This window comes from Cryptotermes secundus, unplaced genomic scaffold (genome assembly GCF_002891405.2).
Source record: "Cryptotermes secundus unplaced genomic scaffold, Csec_1.0 scaffold49, whole genome shotgun sequence".
NCBI classification, from domain to species: domain Eukaryota; kingdom Metazoa; phylum Arthropoda; class Insecta; order Blattodea; family Kalotermitidae; genus Cryptotermes; species Cryptotermes secundus.
The window spans coordinates 2889384-2906595 of NW_019744106.1; the positions used below are offsets into that span (position 1 = coordinate 2889384).

General features: G+C 38.5%; 1 protein-coding gene across 4 annotated transcripts; it reads left to right on the forward strand.

Moving 5' to 3' along the window:
* Nucleotides 1–3145: 3145 nt before the first annotated feature.
* On the forward strand, nt 3146–12721 carry LOC111874356 (DNA oxidative demethylase ALKBH2). Of its 4 annotated transcripts, none has more exons than XM_033755424.1 (5): nt 3146–3517; nt 9592–9805; nt 10038–10180; nt 10278–10441; nt 11833–12721. In XM_033755424.1, the coding sequence occupies exons 1-5, from the start codon at nt 3465–3467 to the stop codon at nt 12015–12017; spliced, it is 759 nt and encodes a 252-aa protein (XP_033611315.1). In that variant the 5' UTR covers nt 3146–3464; the 3' UTR covers nt 12018–12721. The 4 variants fall into 4 exon arrangements, with proteins under 4 accessions (XP_033611315.1, XP_023725564.1, XP_033611316.1 ...); XM_023869796.2 differs by having other exon boundaries at nt 3150–3517; nt 11869–12721; XM_033755425.1 differs by having other exon boundaries at nt 3515–3601.
* Nucleotides 12722–17212: the final 4491 nt, after the last annotated feature.

A 17212-nucleotide genomic window follows, 5' to 3' on the forward strand; every position in this document is an offset into this window, starting at 1 on the left:
GGATGTAAAAGGGCTTCACTGGTTTAAAGTTACTGGGATGTAGTAGTGTGGAATGTGTAGTTCTCACTAGTATTGGGGTATACTGTAGTTGTAGTTATTTCTGTGGTATCCTGTAATTAATTGTGTGCAATACTGCATTACGTTTGGAAATGCTACATGGATGTTAGTAGCCCTTGAGACCGGGTTATATCCTGACATCAGAGAAATGGGATTTAGTGTAAGTCTGTCTAGGAACCTAGCTACCAGTGTACATCAGCAAAGCATAACCACTGACACACAAGTACTGGGACTGCTTCCTTCATTCCACATTATCCATGTTAAATGATGCTGATCATGACCAAATACATGACAAGAACACCTGANCTTCTGGCCTATTGTACCAGCCCCAGATGATATGTGAGGGTGATTATGGAGCAATTGGTGGAATGAAGATTGGCAGGGGAAACCGAAGTACTCAGAGAAAACCTGCCCCAGCGCCACTTTGTCCACCACAAATCCCACTTGAACAGACCCCGGGATCGAACCCAGGCCGCCGCGGTGGGAAGCCAACCACTAACCACTTGAGCAATGGCGTGACCCCATTATCCATGTTAAATGATGCCAATCATGACCAAATACATGACGAGAACACCTGATCTCCAGATTCATCAGAATGGAAGCAGACATTTCTGTGAAGCACTGGTAATCGATTGCACACTGACATGGGGGTTTGTCCAAGGAGGTTTTGTTTGTAAGAATTGAGATGGGTTGCAGGTGGGTTGGAAGTTGAACACGTGAATCTGTGGTTTTGTTAACTTCTGCTCCATGCAGTCTTTCTGAACCAGTGTAGCAAGACATTGAACTATTTGTTTTATGCATTTCACGAAATGTGGTAACAGCAGTTCAGTCTAGTACCTCATGGATGTATGGTGCTGTTTGTTAAAATGTTTCTGTCGGGATATGCCTATGCATATCTTGGTGACCAAGTTGTAATGACACTGACATGAAAGGTAGGTGAAATATATGTAATTCTTATTTGGAGGTCAGTGTTTGCTGTAAGGATTGAAAAAAAAGGCTTAAGGACCATGTTGGACTCTCCCTCATCCCAGTTTTCTGGACTTCTGTTGATTATCTGTGTATGAAGTTTTTTCCTTGTGTTTTTGTCATTAATGTGTAATGTACTGTTTTATAGGATTTGGTTTGTTTCAAATACGTCTTAAGTTGAATCCTGTCCTCGTAATCATTTTCAAGTGGTTCTGTTTACTTCCCCCCAGACTTTGCTTATCATTTCACCATCTCTTCATATTTGTGTGCACTTTGAGTTTGCAGCATTTAAATTTGTAATGGGCTGTCAGCTGTAGCAGCATAGCAATGTCAGGCAGAGTTGAGTGAATATACTGAGATTATACTTTGAGGAGACTTCATCTGAGGCTACAGGAATCAGAATAGGATTATCAATTTTGGTTGTGAAGAGTCAATTTTAATGTAGTGGATCTGCAATAGAAATTATTTGGATATTCAGATTGGGCCATGGTGTATGAACACAAAACATTTTGCTCCATTCATTACATTTCATGAGAAGTATGAAAGTCCCAAGTTAACTGAAAATGAGATGGCATGAATATATGAGGGAGGTGAAATTGCAAATTAAATGCCAGTGATATTGTCTGTGGATGCACTTAGCCATGGGGAATATTAATTTTGTATTTAGGGAGGTGGGGTTTGGGAAATGTTGCATATCTATGTGATGCAGGCTGAGTAAGGAGGCTTATAAGTAACAACTCAAATAGGGTCTGAACATGGAATTAATCTAAGGACTAGTTTGCATTGTGGGTTATCAGAAAATTTTTAGGGGATGAATTTCGTGAGGTGTATTGAGGACAATAGTAAAGAACCAAGGACATGTCAGTCACAGGAGAGGAATATTAAGATGGATGTTGGGAGAAATAGAGCCAAGGCGGTGGGATCTGGGCAGCATTCTTTTATTATTTTTTTTTTCGTGTGAGAGACCATTCGGCTACTTGTGGCTTATTGTACCAGTCATAGATGATGGTGAATGTAGAGAAATTGGTGGAATGAAGATTGGCAGGGGAAATAGAAGTACTTTGAAAAAATCTGCCCTAGCCTCCACCACAAATCCCACGTGATGAGGCCTGGGAAATTAACACAGGATTTGCGTAGTTCAGAATAAGGGACAATGAATTCTGTGAGAAGAACGCAATGAGGTCGCGGGTGCCATGAAATGGTAATTTCTTCGGTCACTGAGCAGCTCTTTGTAGAGAGTCAGCACAATGAACTTGGTCCTGATGTATGTCATCAGTGTAGAATTTCGTACCTGTAGACAATAATGAATTTTGTGGCCGTAAACGTACAGGTAGGCGGTTATAACACACGGTGGAGATTTCTCTGCGGTCAGGGACCATGCAACAGTGCGTATCAATTCAAATTAAAATTTCCGTTGGTATAATCAAGCCTGTTAGCACATTTTTGCCGAGAGAAAATTTAGAGTTTCGTTCTAAGTCAAAACGTTTGCGCCAGGAGAAAAGGAGTGCCACGCATTGTACAGCGTATGTATAAATGAACCTCCCCCTTACTCACTCATGGAGCTGAACCCTTCTGGAAGAGCAGCCAATTCTGCAGCTACTCAAAAATTTCTCAGAATTTTATGGAACTCAAAGGTTCATTTTCGTGTTAACAAGAGCCCTCCACTGGTACCTATCCTGAGCCAGATCTATACAAACCATACCATCCCAGCCTCTCTCTCTAAGATCCATTCTAATATTGTCCACCCACCTACGCCTTGGTCTTCCTTGTGGTCTCTTTCCCCCTGGCTTTCCCACCAATATCTTATACGCATTCCTCGTCGCCCCCCATTCGTGCTACATGACCTGCCGACCTCATCTTCCTTGACTTGATCATACTAATTATACTTGGAGAAGAGTACAAGTTATGAAGCTCCTCATTATGCAGTTCTCTCCAGCAACAATATTGCATAGCGTTAGCAAAATTATGTATTCTTGTTCTAGTTTTGAAATGCGGTTTTGTTACGTCACATCAACTGTTTTGTGCTCACGCGGGTATATGTAGCTGCGTGATATCAAGGTTGGGCTGACACTTCGTGGCTTTCCATGATGTTTTAGTTTAGTGTGTTAGGTTATACTCCACAGATGGCGCTTAGTTTTTATTTCATTTTTTCTTCTTCACTCACGCCGATTTAGCTTCGGCTTAAGTGCTTAAATAGATGCATGATAGGAAGGCTAGGCTGACATTCAGTGACTTTCTATGAGGTTATATATAGTCTCGAGTGTTCAGGTTTTTTCTCCATGGATAACGCTAACCTTTTATTTCGCGCTGTTTTAGGTTGGTCTCAAGTGATTAATCTTTAATAGTGGAAGTACCGCGATCGAGCCAGTGATGACTATGATCGTTGTGGCCAAAATATCCCGTTTTGGGCAGTCCGGAACAGGGGGTGGCAACTGTTAAGGATGGAAACGTGGAAGCTGAAGGAATCAGAAGGGATGTCCGCTGTGTGTAAGGGGTACGTTTGTTATAAATGTGCTGCGACAGATCATCCCCATAAGTAAGAAATGGGTGATATGTAAATATGTATTCACAGAGACGGGTAAATTACTTAGTTACGTATAAATTTATATACGTGTATGTTTAGTTAATCTGCAGGTTATGAAAAATGGGAAATGTTTATAATGGTTGTGGAAATCTGTTTCTATCTCAGAATAGCACGATGAATTCAGTGGGTAATCAAAAATATTAAGAAATGCCAGGTTATATCTAGTTTTAGAGAAAGTCGCCTTATACCCATAAACGATCTTTGCGTGCAGCTGCAGTTTCCGTGACAGATGTATTCTAAATATTTTAGTTTCTGTACTATATAGGAGTGACATTTTAACTTTGTGTTTCACTGAAGACAGTTTAATCTCTGTTCTATAATATGTACACACCTTGCAAATCTTTTTACAGATGAACGTTAGGATGCATATTCATTGTCACAGTTTATTTCTTGGATTTCTGCAAATGCATGTGATTACACCCCCACACTTTCTTCTGACCCTGTTTCCATATCCACCTTGCAGTACACTTTATGATAATGAATTGTTGCCCCCCAAAAATATTTAGTTTTGTTATGAAAGTTGTTTTATGTACCCATAGATTGGAGAGTTACAAAGTACAGAAACGAAAGTGAGGGATCTTAATGTTGTCAGGAGATTGTACCAAATTTTTCACCAATTTAGAAAATAATAAAAAAAAAAAACTACAATCCAGTGACTAAGTAAATGGGAGAATTTCGATTTTATAGTGCACGCAAACTTTATCGAGCACATAAATGTCAGAAAAGGCCTCAGGATTGGTAACCGTACTCGTAAAGAAAAAAGTAAAGTCCCTCTGCTTAACTAAATAAGCACTACACCATGAAGGCGTATGGCGGAGTGGAACCCTTCTGATATTTTGGTAAAGTTTTCAGTTCCCATTTATTTTGATGTTTAAAGATCACTGTGCCATAGACCCAGAGGCATAATGTAACCCACAGCAAAAGTGTTCTCAAATTGTGGTCTTAGTTGTGACTCCACGTAGGCTTGCAGGAGGATACCAACATTTCAAGTGAACATTCTACCCTTATCATCAAAATTGAAATATTTAAGTTGGTTGTCTAAATTGCTTCTGGCCCTTGCCAGCACAGTAAATTTCAGTTTTGGGACCCATGACCATATTTTTGTTCCTTCCAAGACTTTACATGTTTTGAAATAGGGCCTGGCCTCTTCTGCAATGAGAGGAGGGGTCTGACTACTACTGTCACTCCCTCTCTACTGGGGGTGACTTGAGTGGGAACTTACTGCCTGGTGTGGCCAGGTTCTCTTTATATAACTCTGAGGCAGATGAAATAGAGAACACCACCTCCAAAAATTCCTCTTCTGTTGTGTTTGTGTTTATTGCCACGGGAACATATTCAGTGAGCCATTGCTTAGCAATAGACGCCTCTGCAACACTTTTCAGACTCCATAATTCTGCCTTTTAGGTGTCCCTGTCTCTATAGTAAAACTTTGCTGTTTGCTCACAAATCGTATATCTGTGTTTCCTGTGGTAACACTGAACCTGATTAGGTAATTCAATTCAATTTATTTTTGTTCATTAGATCTACATTTGGCGATGGCGCCTCCAGATATAGAACACATCAAAGCCCAAGTTACAATAAAATTAATCCAGAGGACATCATAAAGATATTACAACATATTTACAACCTTTGTTGCAATAACTATTGATACAATGATTGGGTTCCCCCCCCCCCATTGACACTACAGCCCCAGTGGACCTAGGCCTGCCGCCATGAAACTCTCTGTTTCACTTCGGTTTTTTTACTATATCTTAGACATATAGTAGGACTCCTTGGGCGGGTGATCAGCTCGTCGCAAGGTCTCTACCTGTACACAAACACAGAAAAACGCACAGAAACATCCATGCCCTGAGGGGATTCGAACCCACAATCCTGGCTTCTGAGCGAGTGAAGACAATGCATGCCTTAGACCGCTCTGCTACCGTGACCGGCACAATGATTGATACAATGTTATAATTAAATACAACATGCATATAACACTTGCATTGCAACTTATAATAAAATGCATATTAACATTGTCAATAATAGAGTAAAAGCATATCTAAAGAATTATAGGTATCCTACAATAAAAGTTTTAGAAATGACTAGTTTTGTTTTATTTATCTGTAATTAACACAATCATCCCTTGTTTTCCATTTATAATACTCATCTAAAGAATAAAAAGATCCCACCTGCAAAAAAATTTAATGAAATATTTGAATTTATTTAAATCTTGCGATAAATTTTTGTACTATGTGGTAATTTATTAAATATTCTAATCCCAGTGTAAGATACTCCCTTTTGAGCCCTGGTTGATTTATAAGTTGGATAATGTAGTTTGAATCTTTGTCTTGTATAAATGTTATGAATATCTGAATTTGCTACATACTTGTCCATGTTTTTAACTATGAGGACCGATATTGAAAATATATACTGTGAATAAAATGGAAGAATGTTTAATTTTTTAAATAGAGCCTGACAAGTGTCACTATTTCCTGCTTTCATTATTACCCTAATTATTCTTTTTTGAGTTTTAAATATTTGGGTACTATACATTGAATTTCCCCAGAATATTATGCCATAGGACATTATAGAATGAACATAGGCATTATACATCATCAGTAAGCTCTCTAGGGACAATATTGAGACTAGAACTCTTATAGCATAACGAGCCAAGCTCAATTTGCTGGCTGTTTGTTTGATATGTTCCTTCCGTGTTAAAGTACTATCAATTGTCAGTCCAAGGGATTTCAAAGTATTTGTATTATTAATTTGGATATCACCATGTTTAATATTTAAGTTTATTACTACATTTGTTTTTGTTAATAACTGGACACAACTCGTTCTAGTTAAATTCAAAATTAGCGAGTTTATAGGGAACCATTTATTGATTGATTCAAAACTTTATTTTAGGGCGATGTCAGGTTCTTTAAGATTTGACTTGCAGCACAGTATGCTGGTGTCATCAGCAAATAAAGTTTGTTTTGATTCTTTATTTACTATATTTGGCAAATCATTAATATATATCAAGAAGAGCAATGGCCCCAGAACGGAGCCCTGAGGGACGCCCTGTTTTACACTTTGCCACTCCAAAATTCCACTTGTAATATTGCTATTTAGTACTGTTCTTTGCTGTCTATCCGTCAAATAAGTTTTAATTAACTTTCCTGCTATAGCATTAAAGCCATAGAACTCTAGCTTAGCAATAAGTATTGTGTGATTTACACAATCAGGTGCTTTGGTCAAGTCACAGAACAGGCCTCCCACAACGAGTAATGGAATCGATGTGAATATTTGTGATAATTTGTCATCAAGTATAACTTGACTAGGATTGTGACTGTTTAGATGGTGAGTGGTATACAATCTGTTACATCCATTCCCATGGTTTAGTCTGATATGTCAAAGATTTTTCGAACAGGGCTTCTGATATGGTCTGGAACACAAATAATAATGATAATATCTATATGTCTACTATGAGGAGTGGCTCAGTTATATAGGCCAGTTGCAAGGTGGGTGATCTTGTGAACCCACAGGATGGAGTAAGGAAATGGAGCCTGATCTGGGGCAGTGGGGTCTGTAGGCAGGAAGAGGGCCTTTTTCAGGACTGTTGTTTTGCCCACAGGAGGGAAACTGGAACACTGAGAAAAGAAAGGAGCCGTTTCTGGGCCTTGCAGATAGGAAATTAGAAGAAAGTTATCAGTCCTCTTTTTTATTGAGGGCTCAGATTTTGTCACTGGAGGAGGTAACAGTCTTGACCTTGGAGAGAACCTTTTTCATCTTTTCCTGCAGGAAGGGAATAAGAGGCTTCTGTAATGTGCTTTGGGAGAATCTTTCCATCCTCTTCATGTTAAGATGGAGCTTGATCTCTGGTGCTTCCAGTATGGACAATTCCCTGTTCTAGGATTTCTTGGCCAGGATGTAGAATACAGTGATTCAAGTCAGCCCTGTATTCAGCTGCAGCCGACTTATCCATTTCATAAATTAGATGAGACAGTTGTGTTCATTAACTCTGGTCTCAAAGGAATGACAAGTTTGTCCAAGGCATACTCTCCCACACTCTCAGGCTCATATCAGTGGGTGAAGGATTATATAACTGTCAAAGTATACTGATTTAAAGACTGGTCTGGTAGGGTCAGGTTTTTGTACAGTGAACATTGTTAATTTCCTGATAATAGCACATGAATTATATTTTTCTTATAAACATGTTATATCTATATTGAGTTGTGCTTTAGGCCCAGTGAGAAGTTCATGTGTCCTGTACTATATTGTCACATATAGGTTTGGAATGGTGAATGGATTTATTGACCACTTACAGGTCATAACTACACATAACTATAACACTAGCTATTCCTGCACTTTACACAATCATGGCAATTTTTCCAGCTTGTAGTTGGTTCACTAGTAGTTGCCTGGTAATGGCTTCTAACAATGTCTAGTCCTCTGCTTCCGTTCTCATGTCCTCTCTGAACAGCAGCTCCCTTCCAATTGGACTTTTCTTGCTTCAGTTCTCCTTAGAACCTCTTTTCACGGACTGAGTAGGAAACACCATTTCCAGCAGTACCTCTGTTGTTGCATGTGTATCTATTGATGCAAGAACATGTTTACGAAGCCATTGCCTGAAAACGACTCTGGTATATTTGCTTATCTCGTGGTTGTTACATAGTAACGGCTCTACATGCTACAGTATGCTGTAGATGAATGAATGTTTATAAACTATTCAAAATGTGAAACTTAAATCTAGCCTTGTCTTATATGTTTTATTCTGCACTTGAGATTATTCTTTGTGTGTATGCAACATATTGTATGAGCACCTTCCTGCTACTCCATATCATATCCTATACAGGATTTGAGGTTCTTACAGCAGTGGTCATGAAGAGTTCTGTCTTCTGGGATATAACGCTGTGTAGGCAGTTGAAGTTCAGTGGACTACAAAGCATTGTATCCCAGATGATAGAACTCTTCACATCCTACATATTCTGCAATCTGCCATTCATTTATTTTGTTCTTATCTTATTTCTTTTGAATGACCCTAGTTGGTAGGAGGTAGCTCTTCAGTGTTCTTAACTGATGTGGTTTATTTTTCTTTAATTTTGCTGAGGAAAATAAATAGGAAATGGGAATCTCAGTAAATATTTCCCACATGGGGATTTTATATTTGTATTTGTTATGCTAAAACTAGTGTTATAATGACATTTGTATTTGAGACCAAGCAAGTTGGCTCAAGCAGTAGAACTTCTGACTTATATTCAGAAAGTGCTCAGTTTCGATCTTGACCAAGACACCAGGTATCATGACCGATTGCTCAAGTTGGCTCAAGCAGTAGAACTTCTGACTCATATTCGGAAAGTGCTCAGTTTCGATCTTGACCAAGACACCAGGTATCATGACCGATTGCTCAAGTTGGCTCAAGCAGTAGAACTTCTGACTCATATTCGGAAAGTGCTCAGTTTCGATCTTGACCAAGACACCAGGTATCATGACCGATTTTCAGTTGTCTTCCTCATTTTCTCCAGGTGAATGCCAGAAGAGTTCCTTAAATTGGACCTCAGCCACTTCTTTCAAAATCTTTTCCATTTCATTATTTATTATCATCCAATCATTTGATGCTGTACAATACAAGCCTCTGAGAGTCATTAAATAAACTACAAATATATATAATAAATTCATATTCAGTACATTCCAAGTTCACATTTCGGCATGGAGATCAGCTACCCTAATTGAAATTCTCATCCTTTTTCCCAGTCCCTTGATTCACATGCTGTCGCAGTACTTTAAAAAAAGCTACAACTGCTTTCTTTTGTGTCTTTTCCAGTTTATCACCTACAATCACCCAAACATTAAATGCTTTGTAACTTGTTGTAAAAGCCATTAAATAAGCAAGCATTATCCAGTCTTTGGACGTACAACATGTAATCTGTTTGGTTAAGCTCATAAGTAACAGCGTCTTTGATACTTTCATTCTGTGGAAAGAAGTTTTAGATTTATTGACTTATCTGCTTTATCAGGAGTCTAGAAGCAAGATTGATTAACATGGAACCACAACAGTTGAAATGGCAGAAGATTTCAGCTGAAGATCTGGACCTCGACTACACAGTGTTATTACCTCGATCTGTTGCCAGCCAGCTGCTCAAGCATCTGGAATCAGAGCTGGAGTATTTTAATGGTGATCTGGCTAGGGTACATGTGTATGGCAAGTGGCATGCCATTCCACGTCAGCAGGTATAATGATTTCATATACAATATAAAGTAGCCTTAATACCTTTATTATCCAAGTTAAGTAATTGTTTACACAAAAATGACACAGGATATGCTCAGGGCAAGGTCATTGCATTGAAGGCACACTTCACGTCTGTAGTTTTGCAAGCAACATGTTTACATCTCAGTTAACTGCACTGTGTTTGTAAGATGGAGCAAATTTATGAAGGTGGGAAGTATGTGATCTGTTACTCAGGTTGCTTTTGGGGACTCTGGTCTGAGCTACAAGTTCTCTGGAAACACTGTACCAGCCATGGCATGGCCTTCTTCCTTACTTCATGTGAGGGACATGCTTACCCAGGTGACTGGTTACTACTTCAATTTTGTACTTGTTAACAGGTTGGTTCTATAGATTCATGAATTGTAGCATAATCACGTAATAATTTGTGAAAATACCTGATCAAGTCATGCAAATGTAGAGATATCTCTATTATAGGTATCGAGATGGTAAGGATTATATTGCTGAACACAGAGACGATGAGAGAGAACTTGATCCAGCAGTGCCCATAGCATCTCTGTCACTTGGACAAGCTAGGGATTTTGTGTTCAAGCATCGTGATGCAAGGAAGCGTGGACCACAAAAGAAGGAGATTTTACCAGGTATAAAAGTCTCTTTAAGACATACCACCCCTTCTACTTCCATACACATAACCAAACATCCTTAAGTCTTTCATAACTGTGGCAAGGTGCAAATATTTGGAGCCAGCAGTAATAAATCAGAATTATAGAAAAGCACTTAAAAACAGGTTTCAGAAGGTGTATGTATTGGCTGTGTTCTAGTGCACTCAATTTCACTTGTCACTTCACCGCATGTTTCGGCATCACTGTGCCATCCTCAGGTGTGTTATTTACATTAAACTATTGCACTGCTCGCCATCATGTGTCATTTATGAAATTATTTAAAATGTGTGTTCTTCATTTACTATAATAAAATATATANTAGTGATGCCGAAACATGGAGTGAAGTGACAAGTGAGATCGAGTGCACTAGAACACAGCCAATACATACATATCATGGACGAGAATCAGTGCAACAGGATGCTAAAATACAACATTAGGTTTCAGAATCTTTGGTCTTCCTGTTTTGAACCATGCAGATTGTAAGGAACTGTAATTTTATCCGTTTACTGCGCTTATCAAACTTAGTCTGTTATCCTAAAGGAATAATATAGATTGAAGATGTTTGAAAACATGGTGCTGAGAGGAATATTTGGACCTGAGAGAAGGGGAGAGTAACTAGAGGCTGGAGAAGATTTGCATAATAAGGAGCTTAATAATCTGTGTTCCTCACCAGATGTTATCAAGGAAGATGAAATAGGTAGGTTATGTAGCATGCATTTAAAGTTTTGGTAGGACAACCTGAATGAAAAGAAGTGCTTAGAATGTATAGACATTAAAATGGAACTTAAAGAAATAGTGTGAGATGTGGACAGGAGTTGTCTGGCTCAGGGTAGGGTCTGGTTACAAGCAATTATGAATATGGTAATGAACCCTGGGGCTGAGTGAAGGGCATTCACCAAACAGTATGGCATTAGTGATAATGCTCTTCAGAAGGTGCTCTTTTGGAATCTCTGCTAGGACACCAGCCATCCTGACCAGTTTTTCATGCTTTTCCTCGGTCTCTCCAATCTGATGTCAAAATAATGTCTTAATTAATAACACAATTGCTTCCTTCCAGATCCTCATTCTTCAGCCATCCCAACAGTCAGTGATATATACTCTGGCTACTGACAGTGTCATAAAATAATCCACAAAATAAAATATGAAAGAAAGGCGCTGTGCTCCGTCGAGTTATTTGGTTAATAAATCACTGTAGATTCATTTATAAATACATACATAAAAATATTAAAATCAGAACCTTCTGATAGTAGTATGACCATCACACCTCTTTCAGTTGAGATTTATCAGTCTCATTAATTACAATGGAGGATTCACTGCCTAATTTGTTCCAAGGGTCAAAAACTTCTCTTTTCAATTTTACACTGTTTCAGAATTGTGGTTTTTTCCCCCCTCTCTTCTGTTTGCAGTGAAGTTACTGTTGGCACATGGGAGCCTCCTGTTGATGAATCCACCAACAAATAAACTGTGGTTTCATTCGCTGCCACGAAGAAAGAACTGTCCTGGTGTTAGGATCAATCTCACATTTCGGAAGGTGTTGAGAAACCCAGAGAAGTAAAATGCTGCAGTAGTAGTCAGATTGTATAAGTTACAGGCAACATCTGTGATATTAGGATAAACTGTTTACAAATCTGGAAGAATAGGCACTTGAAGTTGTACAGAATGGGGTAATAATAAATGAGCTGAAAACTAGAAACATAAAACAGTGAAATAGTCATAAACTTTGTAAACAATGACCTACTCTGTGGTAGTAGGTAATACTGTATAAAGTTATGGTGAAATGAATGGTGAAATAAGAATTGAAAACAAATTAGGGAAAAGTTTAAGGTGAGCCTTTAGAAGCTAAATTAAGAAAACCTGTATAGTACAAATGGGAAAAGTGAGAACCTGTTGATTAAGGTGACATCTTTGTTAGCTTATACAGTAATTTTTGCTATTTTTAGACAGGATTTATATTCTCACCTATAAAATTTATGTAATTAGCAGTAATGGTATCTGATATAGCCTTTTCAATTCAAGTCTTTAGTGATTCCCTTGAACTTGCCTTTGATGTGATCCACGAATATATGGACTTGTAAAATAAAAGTGAATTTTATTGTAACATTTATGAACTAAGATATGTGTTATTTTACACTTGTACTTCAGTAGTCCATATACTACACACTATAGGAACTAACGTGTAACTTGTGCATACATTTTACCATAATGGAGAGACTTGTAAGTGATTAATATTAGTGAATAAAAATAAAGTATTTGTGGTTTCTTATTGTACCATTATTTTTCATTTGATTCTGGTAAATTAGATGGCAGTAATATAATGTGATGTAGTGATAATGGTAGTGAGTGTAAAGTGTAAAAATCCTATACATTGAGGATGAGCACGTGTGGTTTTGTGTGTATGTGGAGCAGCTATAAAATAAACGGACTGATATTTTGCCGACTCCCTGTGACCTTGACAACAGTGAGTGGAGTGGCATATTAGCCTGTCCTCTCCATCAACCCTACACCTTCCAAGACCATATGGCCAACAGTGTGGTAGCAGCCTTTGTTTGAAGTGGACCATCTATCTGAGCTCCATCAGAATCATGTTACATGTTGAAGTAGAGCAACGTGTCAATGTGAAATTCCCCCGCAAAACTTGGAAAATCAGCTGCAGAAACATACATACAGTTTGTTGATGGAAGTTTATGGTGATGAATGTCTATCTCGTACTCAAGTTTTCGGGTGGTTCAAAAGATTTAAAGAGGGAAGGAGAGAAATCGAAGACAATCTGTGTCCTGGTTGGCCTTGCATGTCAAAAACAGATGCTAACATTGAAGAAGTTGGTGAAATTGTTCAAAAAAATTGTTTCCTGAGCATTCGAGCAGTTGCTGAATTAGCTAACATTGATAAAGAAAGTGTTTGACAGATTTTACATGAACATTTTAACATGAAAAAAGTGTGCTCAAAGATCATTCCAAGAATGCCAGTGCCTGAGCAAAAGGAAACTCAGATGAACATTTGTGCTGACATTCTTCAAAACATTGAAAATGGTCCAAATTTTTTAGGAAATGTGATAACTTGTGATGAATCATGTTTTTTCAGTATGACCCGGAAACTAAGTGCCAATCCATGCACTGGAAGAGCCCCAGGTCACCTAGAAATGAAAACCACATAAGAGCAAGTAAAATTTCAAAGCAATTATCTTTTATTTCTGATATTCAAGGTATTGTTCACATTGTTTGGGTGCCTGAAGGTCAGAGTGTTAACCAAGTGTAGTGTAAAGAGGTTTTGACAATCCTTCATGAATGGATGAGAAGAAAAAGACATGAAAGTGGAAGAAAGGCTCATGGATTCTTCACCATGACAATGTGCCTGGCACACCACTCACTATCTTGTCAAGACTTGTGGTGAAGCACAAGATCCCCGTGATGGAACATCCACCCTACCCACCTAACCTAGCCCCATGTGACTTTTCTTAATTTCCAGAGATTGAACTGCATTAAAAGGAACCCATTTTGAGTCCATAGATGAAGTGAAGGCAAAGGCAATGGTAATGAAGAAGCAGTCAGATGAAGACCTGCAGCATTGCTTCTGACAGTGGCAAATTCGCATGCAGCTGTGTAGGAATTGGAGAGGGGACCACTTTGAAGGTGATAACATTTCCATTGTGTTATTAATTTAATAACAGATTTTAAAGCATTAGTCCAGCTATTTTACAGCTGCTGCGTGTATAATATTTGCATACTATGGTGGTGTGTGTCGTGTGTGGTTTGATGGATGTGTGCATTTGTTTCTAATGTGGAATTTTTCGTTGAGCAGTGGGATCGATGTGGCTGGGTGACAGAGGGTGTTGTTAATGGCTTAATACTTGTAATGGTCTTCCTGCTTTTAGTTATCTATTGTGACAGAGTGTTCGTTTGATTATAATGTGGGCTGTAAAATGGAAAAAGAGAGGTAAAGTTGCCCCTGTGCTTAATTAATTAAGCACTGTGCCATGAAGACATGGGGGAGTAGAGATATAGCTCTACCATTCTTAACCCCGGAATTAGATGGACGTGAGTGGTGCGCTTCATGCTCTGGCCGCTTTAGTCCCAGGAAAGTCCGCCCCGGTACCATTCCAATATCAGTTTGCTAACTCTATTTCTGCACACCCATGTGCAGAAAGACACATTGGCAGCACTGCGGCAACTCCATATTTCTTCTCAAACATCAAGTGACATAATTCTTAATACAATGTCAGGTCTTTCTGTTTGCATGCTGACTTGTGGTGTGGTGCACATGCCGGTAGCCCCACAACACAGGGAGGAAAAGAAGAAAGTACTAGGAAGCTGTTTCTGTCACTCAGAAAGCACACAAATATTCCAAAAAGAGTGACAAACCTAGATGAATTCCGAAAAGATGTTTTAATCAGAACTGTTTTCGGATGTTATGATGAAGGTGAATTCCCTACTATAAAAAAATATAACACTTGCTGAATGGGCCCCAGATCCAGTATAGAGCTATGAAGAAGAGAAAAACCTTGCTCCTGCCAGAGTTTGAACCCCGGCCATCCAGCCATTGGCAGTCACTATAATGACTGAGCTCCTTAATGTGGAGTGTGACATTTGTGGCTGTGTAAATTGTAATTAGTATTAGTTTTACTCATGTCTCCAGTATGTGAGGGTGTGTGGTTATACTGTAGTAGGAGTCTTATCTCTTTGACATTTGAGACATGGCCGCTGATAGTATCTTGCTAGGCAGTATATACATTTTGTGTTGTCCAGCTCAAGTCTGCTCCTGAAGCTGCAAGTTTCAAAATCAAATACCATGTGCACTCTGACAGACATAGAACTCAGATGAAACACACATACTTAATGTGTAGGAAAAAACCACAGGTTTCTAGCTCAAATAGTTAGCATTTTAGGGCTTTTCACATTGTTCTTGTGTCATTGCTTATATACAGTTGCAATTTTTGATACCATTTCTTGGATGATACATTCAGAATACAATCTAGAACTGATTATATATTTGATAAAGCATAGTTTTGAGAAGGCTTGGTCATTTGTTTCCAGCTTTGTAAGCCGTCTGTGTCTTTTTAAAATAAGCCACACTGTCTCAGATAATGCAGGTGTTGCCCGTCTTCTTTTGTCTTTGTTTATCTTGTGCAGACTTCATGGAATCATGTCTTATTTAACATCACACCATCAAACCACCTCCTCTATAATGTGAACAGTGAGCCCAAGACCAGGAAAGTTCCCTGTGATTCAGGTGACATGTTAAGCTCTGTAGTTTTCTTTTCAGCATTTACTAATTACTATGAGTTGTTTTTAATACACTTAAATGTATAACAATATATATTTTGTATAAAGTTTCTGATTCAAAGTGTTTGAATACATGTCTCTTAGTAAGCAGAATGTGAGTGGTGTTAGGTGTTCTAGTGGTTAAGGTAACAATGTTTGTAAAATAGCTCATAATGTGTATGAGTTCTTTATAAAGTGTACCCGAAGAAAACAAAGGAGACAGAATTTCTCTGAATACCAGAACCCGACAGCTGAAGTGTTTTGTGTAAGCAAGTCAAAAGTTTCATGCATCTGCAGGGAGGAAAAGAAGAAAGTACTAGGAAGCTGTTTCTGTCACTCAGAAAGCACACAAATATTCCAAAAAGAGTGACAAACCTAGATGAATTCCGAAAAGATGTTTTAATCAGAACTGTTTTCGGATGTTATGATGAAGGTGAATTCCCTACTATAAAAAAATGTAACACTTGCTCTTAGGAAAAAAATTGTGTATAAAGGTTATGTTCATATTTCATTCATTCATTGTTACAAAATAGTCCAGTTCTGTTCATACGTGGTCCATTCCAATATCAGTTTGCTAACTCTATTTCTGCACACCCATGTGCAGAAAGACACATTGGCAGCACTGCGGCAACTCCATATTTCTTCTCAAACATCAAGTGACATAATTCTTAATACAATGTCAGGTCTTTCTGTTTGCATGCTGACTTGTGGTGTGGTGCACATGCCGGTAGCCCCACATTACAATTTTTTTCACTATTGCTCGAATACATCACTGAACAGATACTGTAAAACAAGTTACATGGTATATGTCTGTTGAGCATAATCTGGAGCCTCTTCTACAGTATTAAACACTATCATTCATGCTACATCTTACATCTAAATGCCACACGTGAGAAGTATGGCACAAATTCAAAGATGTGGCAGTTCCATTTATAAAACCTGTTCATATAGTTGTAAATAAACAGACAGAAGGGTCATTATAGGGGGAAAAAAAGAACCAAATCAAAATGCCAAGAATCTGGTGCTAGGCTTGAATATTTTCCTTGAAATTTCTCTCAACACCTTGCACAAGAGACCAGGGTTCTAAGTTTAAAGAGTGCTCTGTTACTGAAAAGCATTAATGTTAAGTTTTTATGGAGGTGCCAAGAATGTGTAACAGCAGTATGTATTTCAAGCATCATCCATGCTCTGGGTGTGGGGTTGTTGATTGAACTGTGGGTCCCAACATAAGGGGAAAGAGTTGACACAAGAAGCATGCCTCTTTTGCCAGATGGGTTGAACTGCTTGCTGCATGCCCTCAGATAATCTGCATGACACATTCAGATTAGGTTGTATTAAGAACTGGAATGAATATGGGAGGAAGCAGTTGCAGTGTGCATAGATATTTGCATAGGAAAACAAAGAAATGTCAACCCGGACAGTGGATGCTCTATTTTATTTCTACTAAATACATGGAAACTGATGTGGAACTCATGCTCCCTTGTAGCTGGTA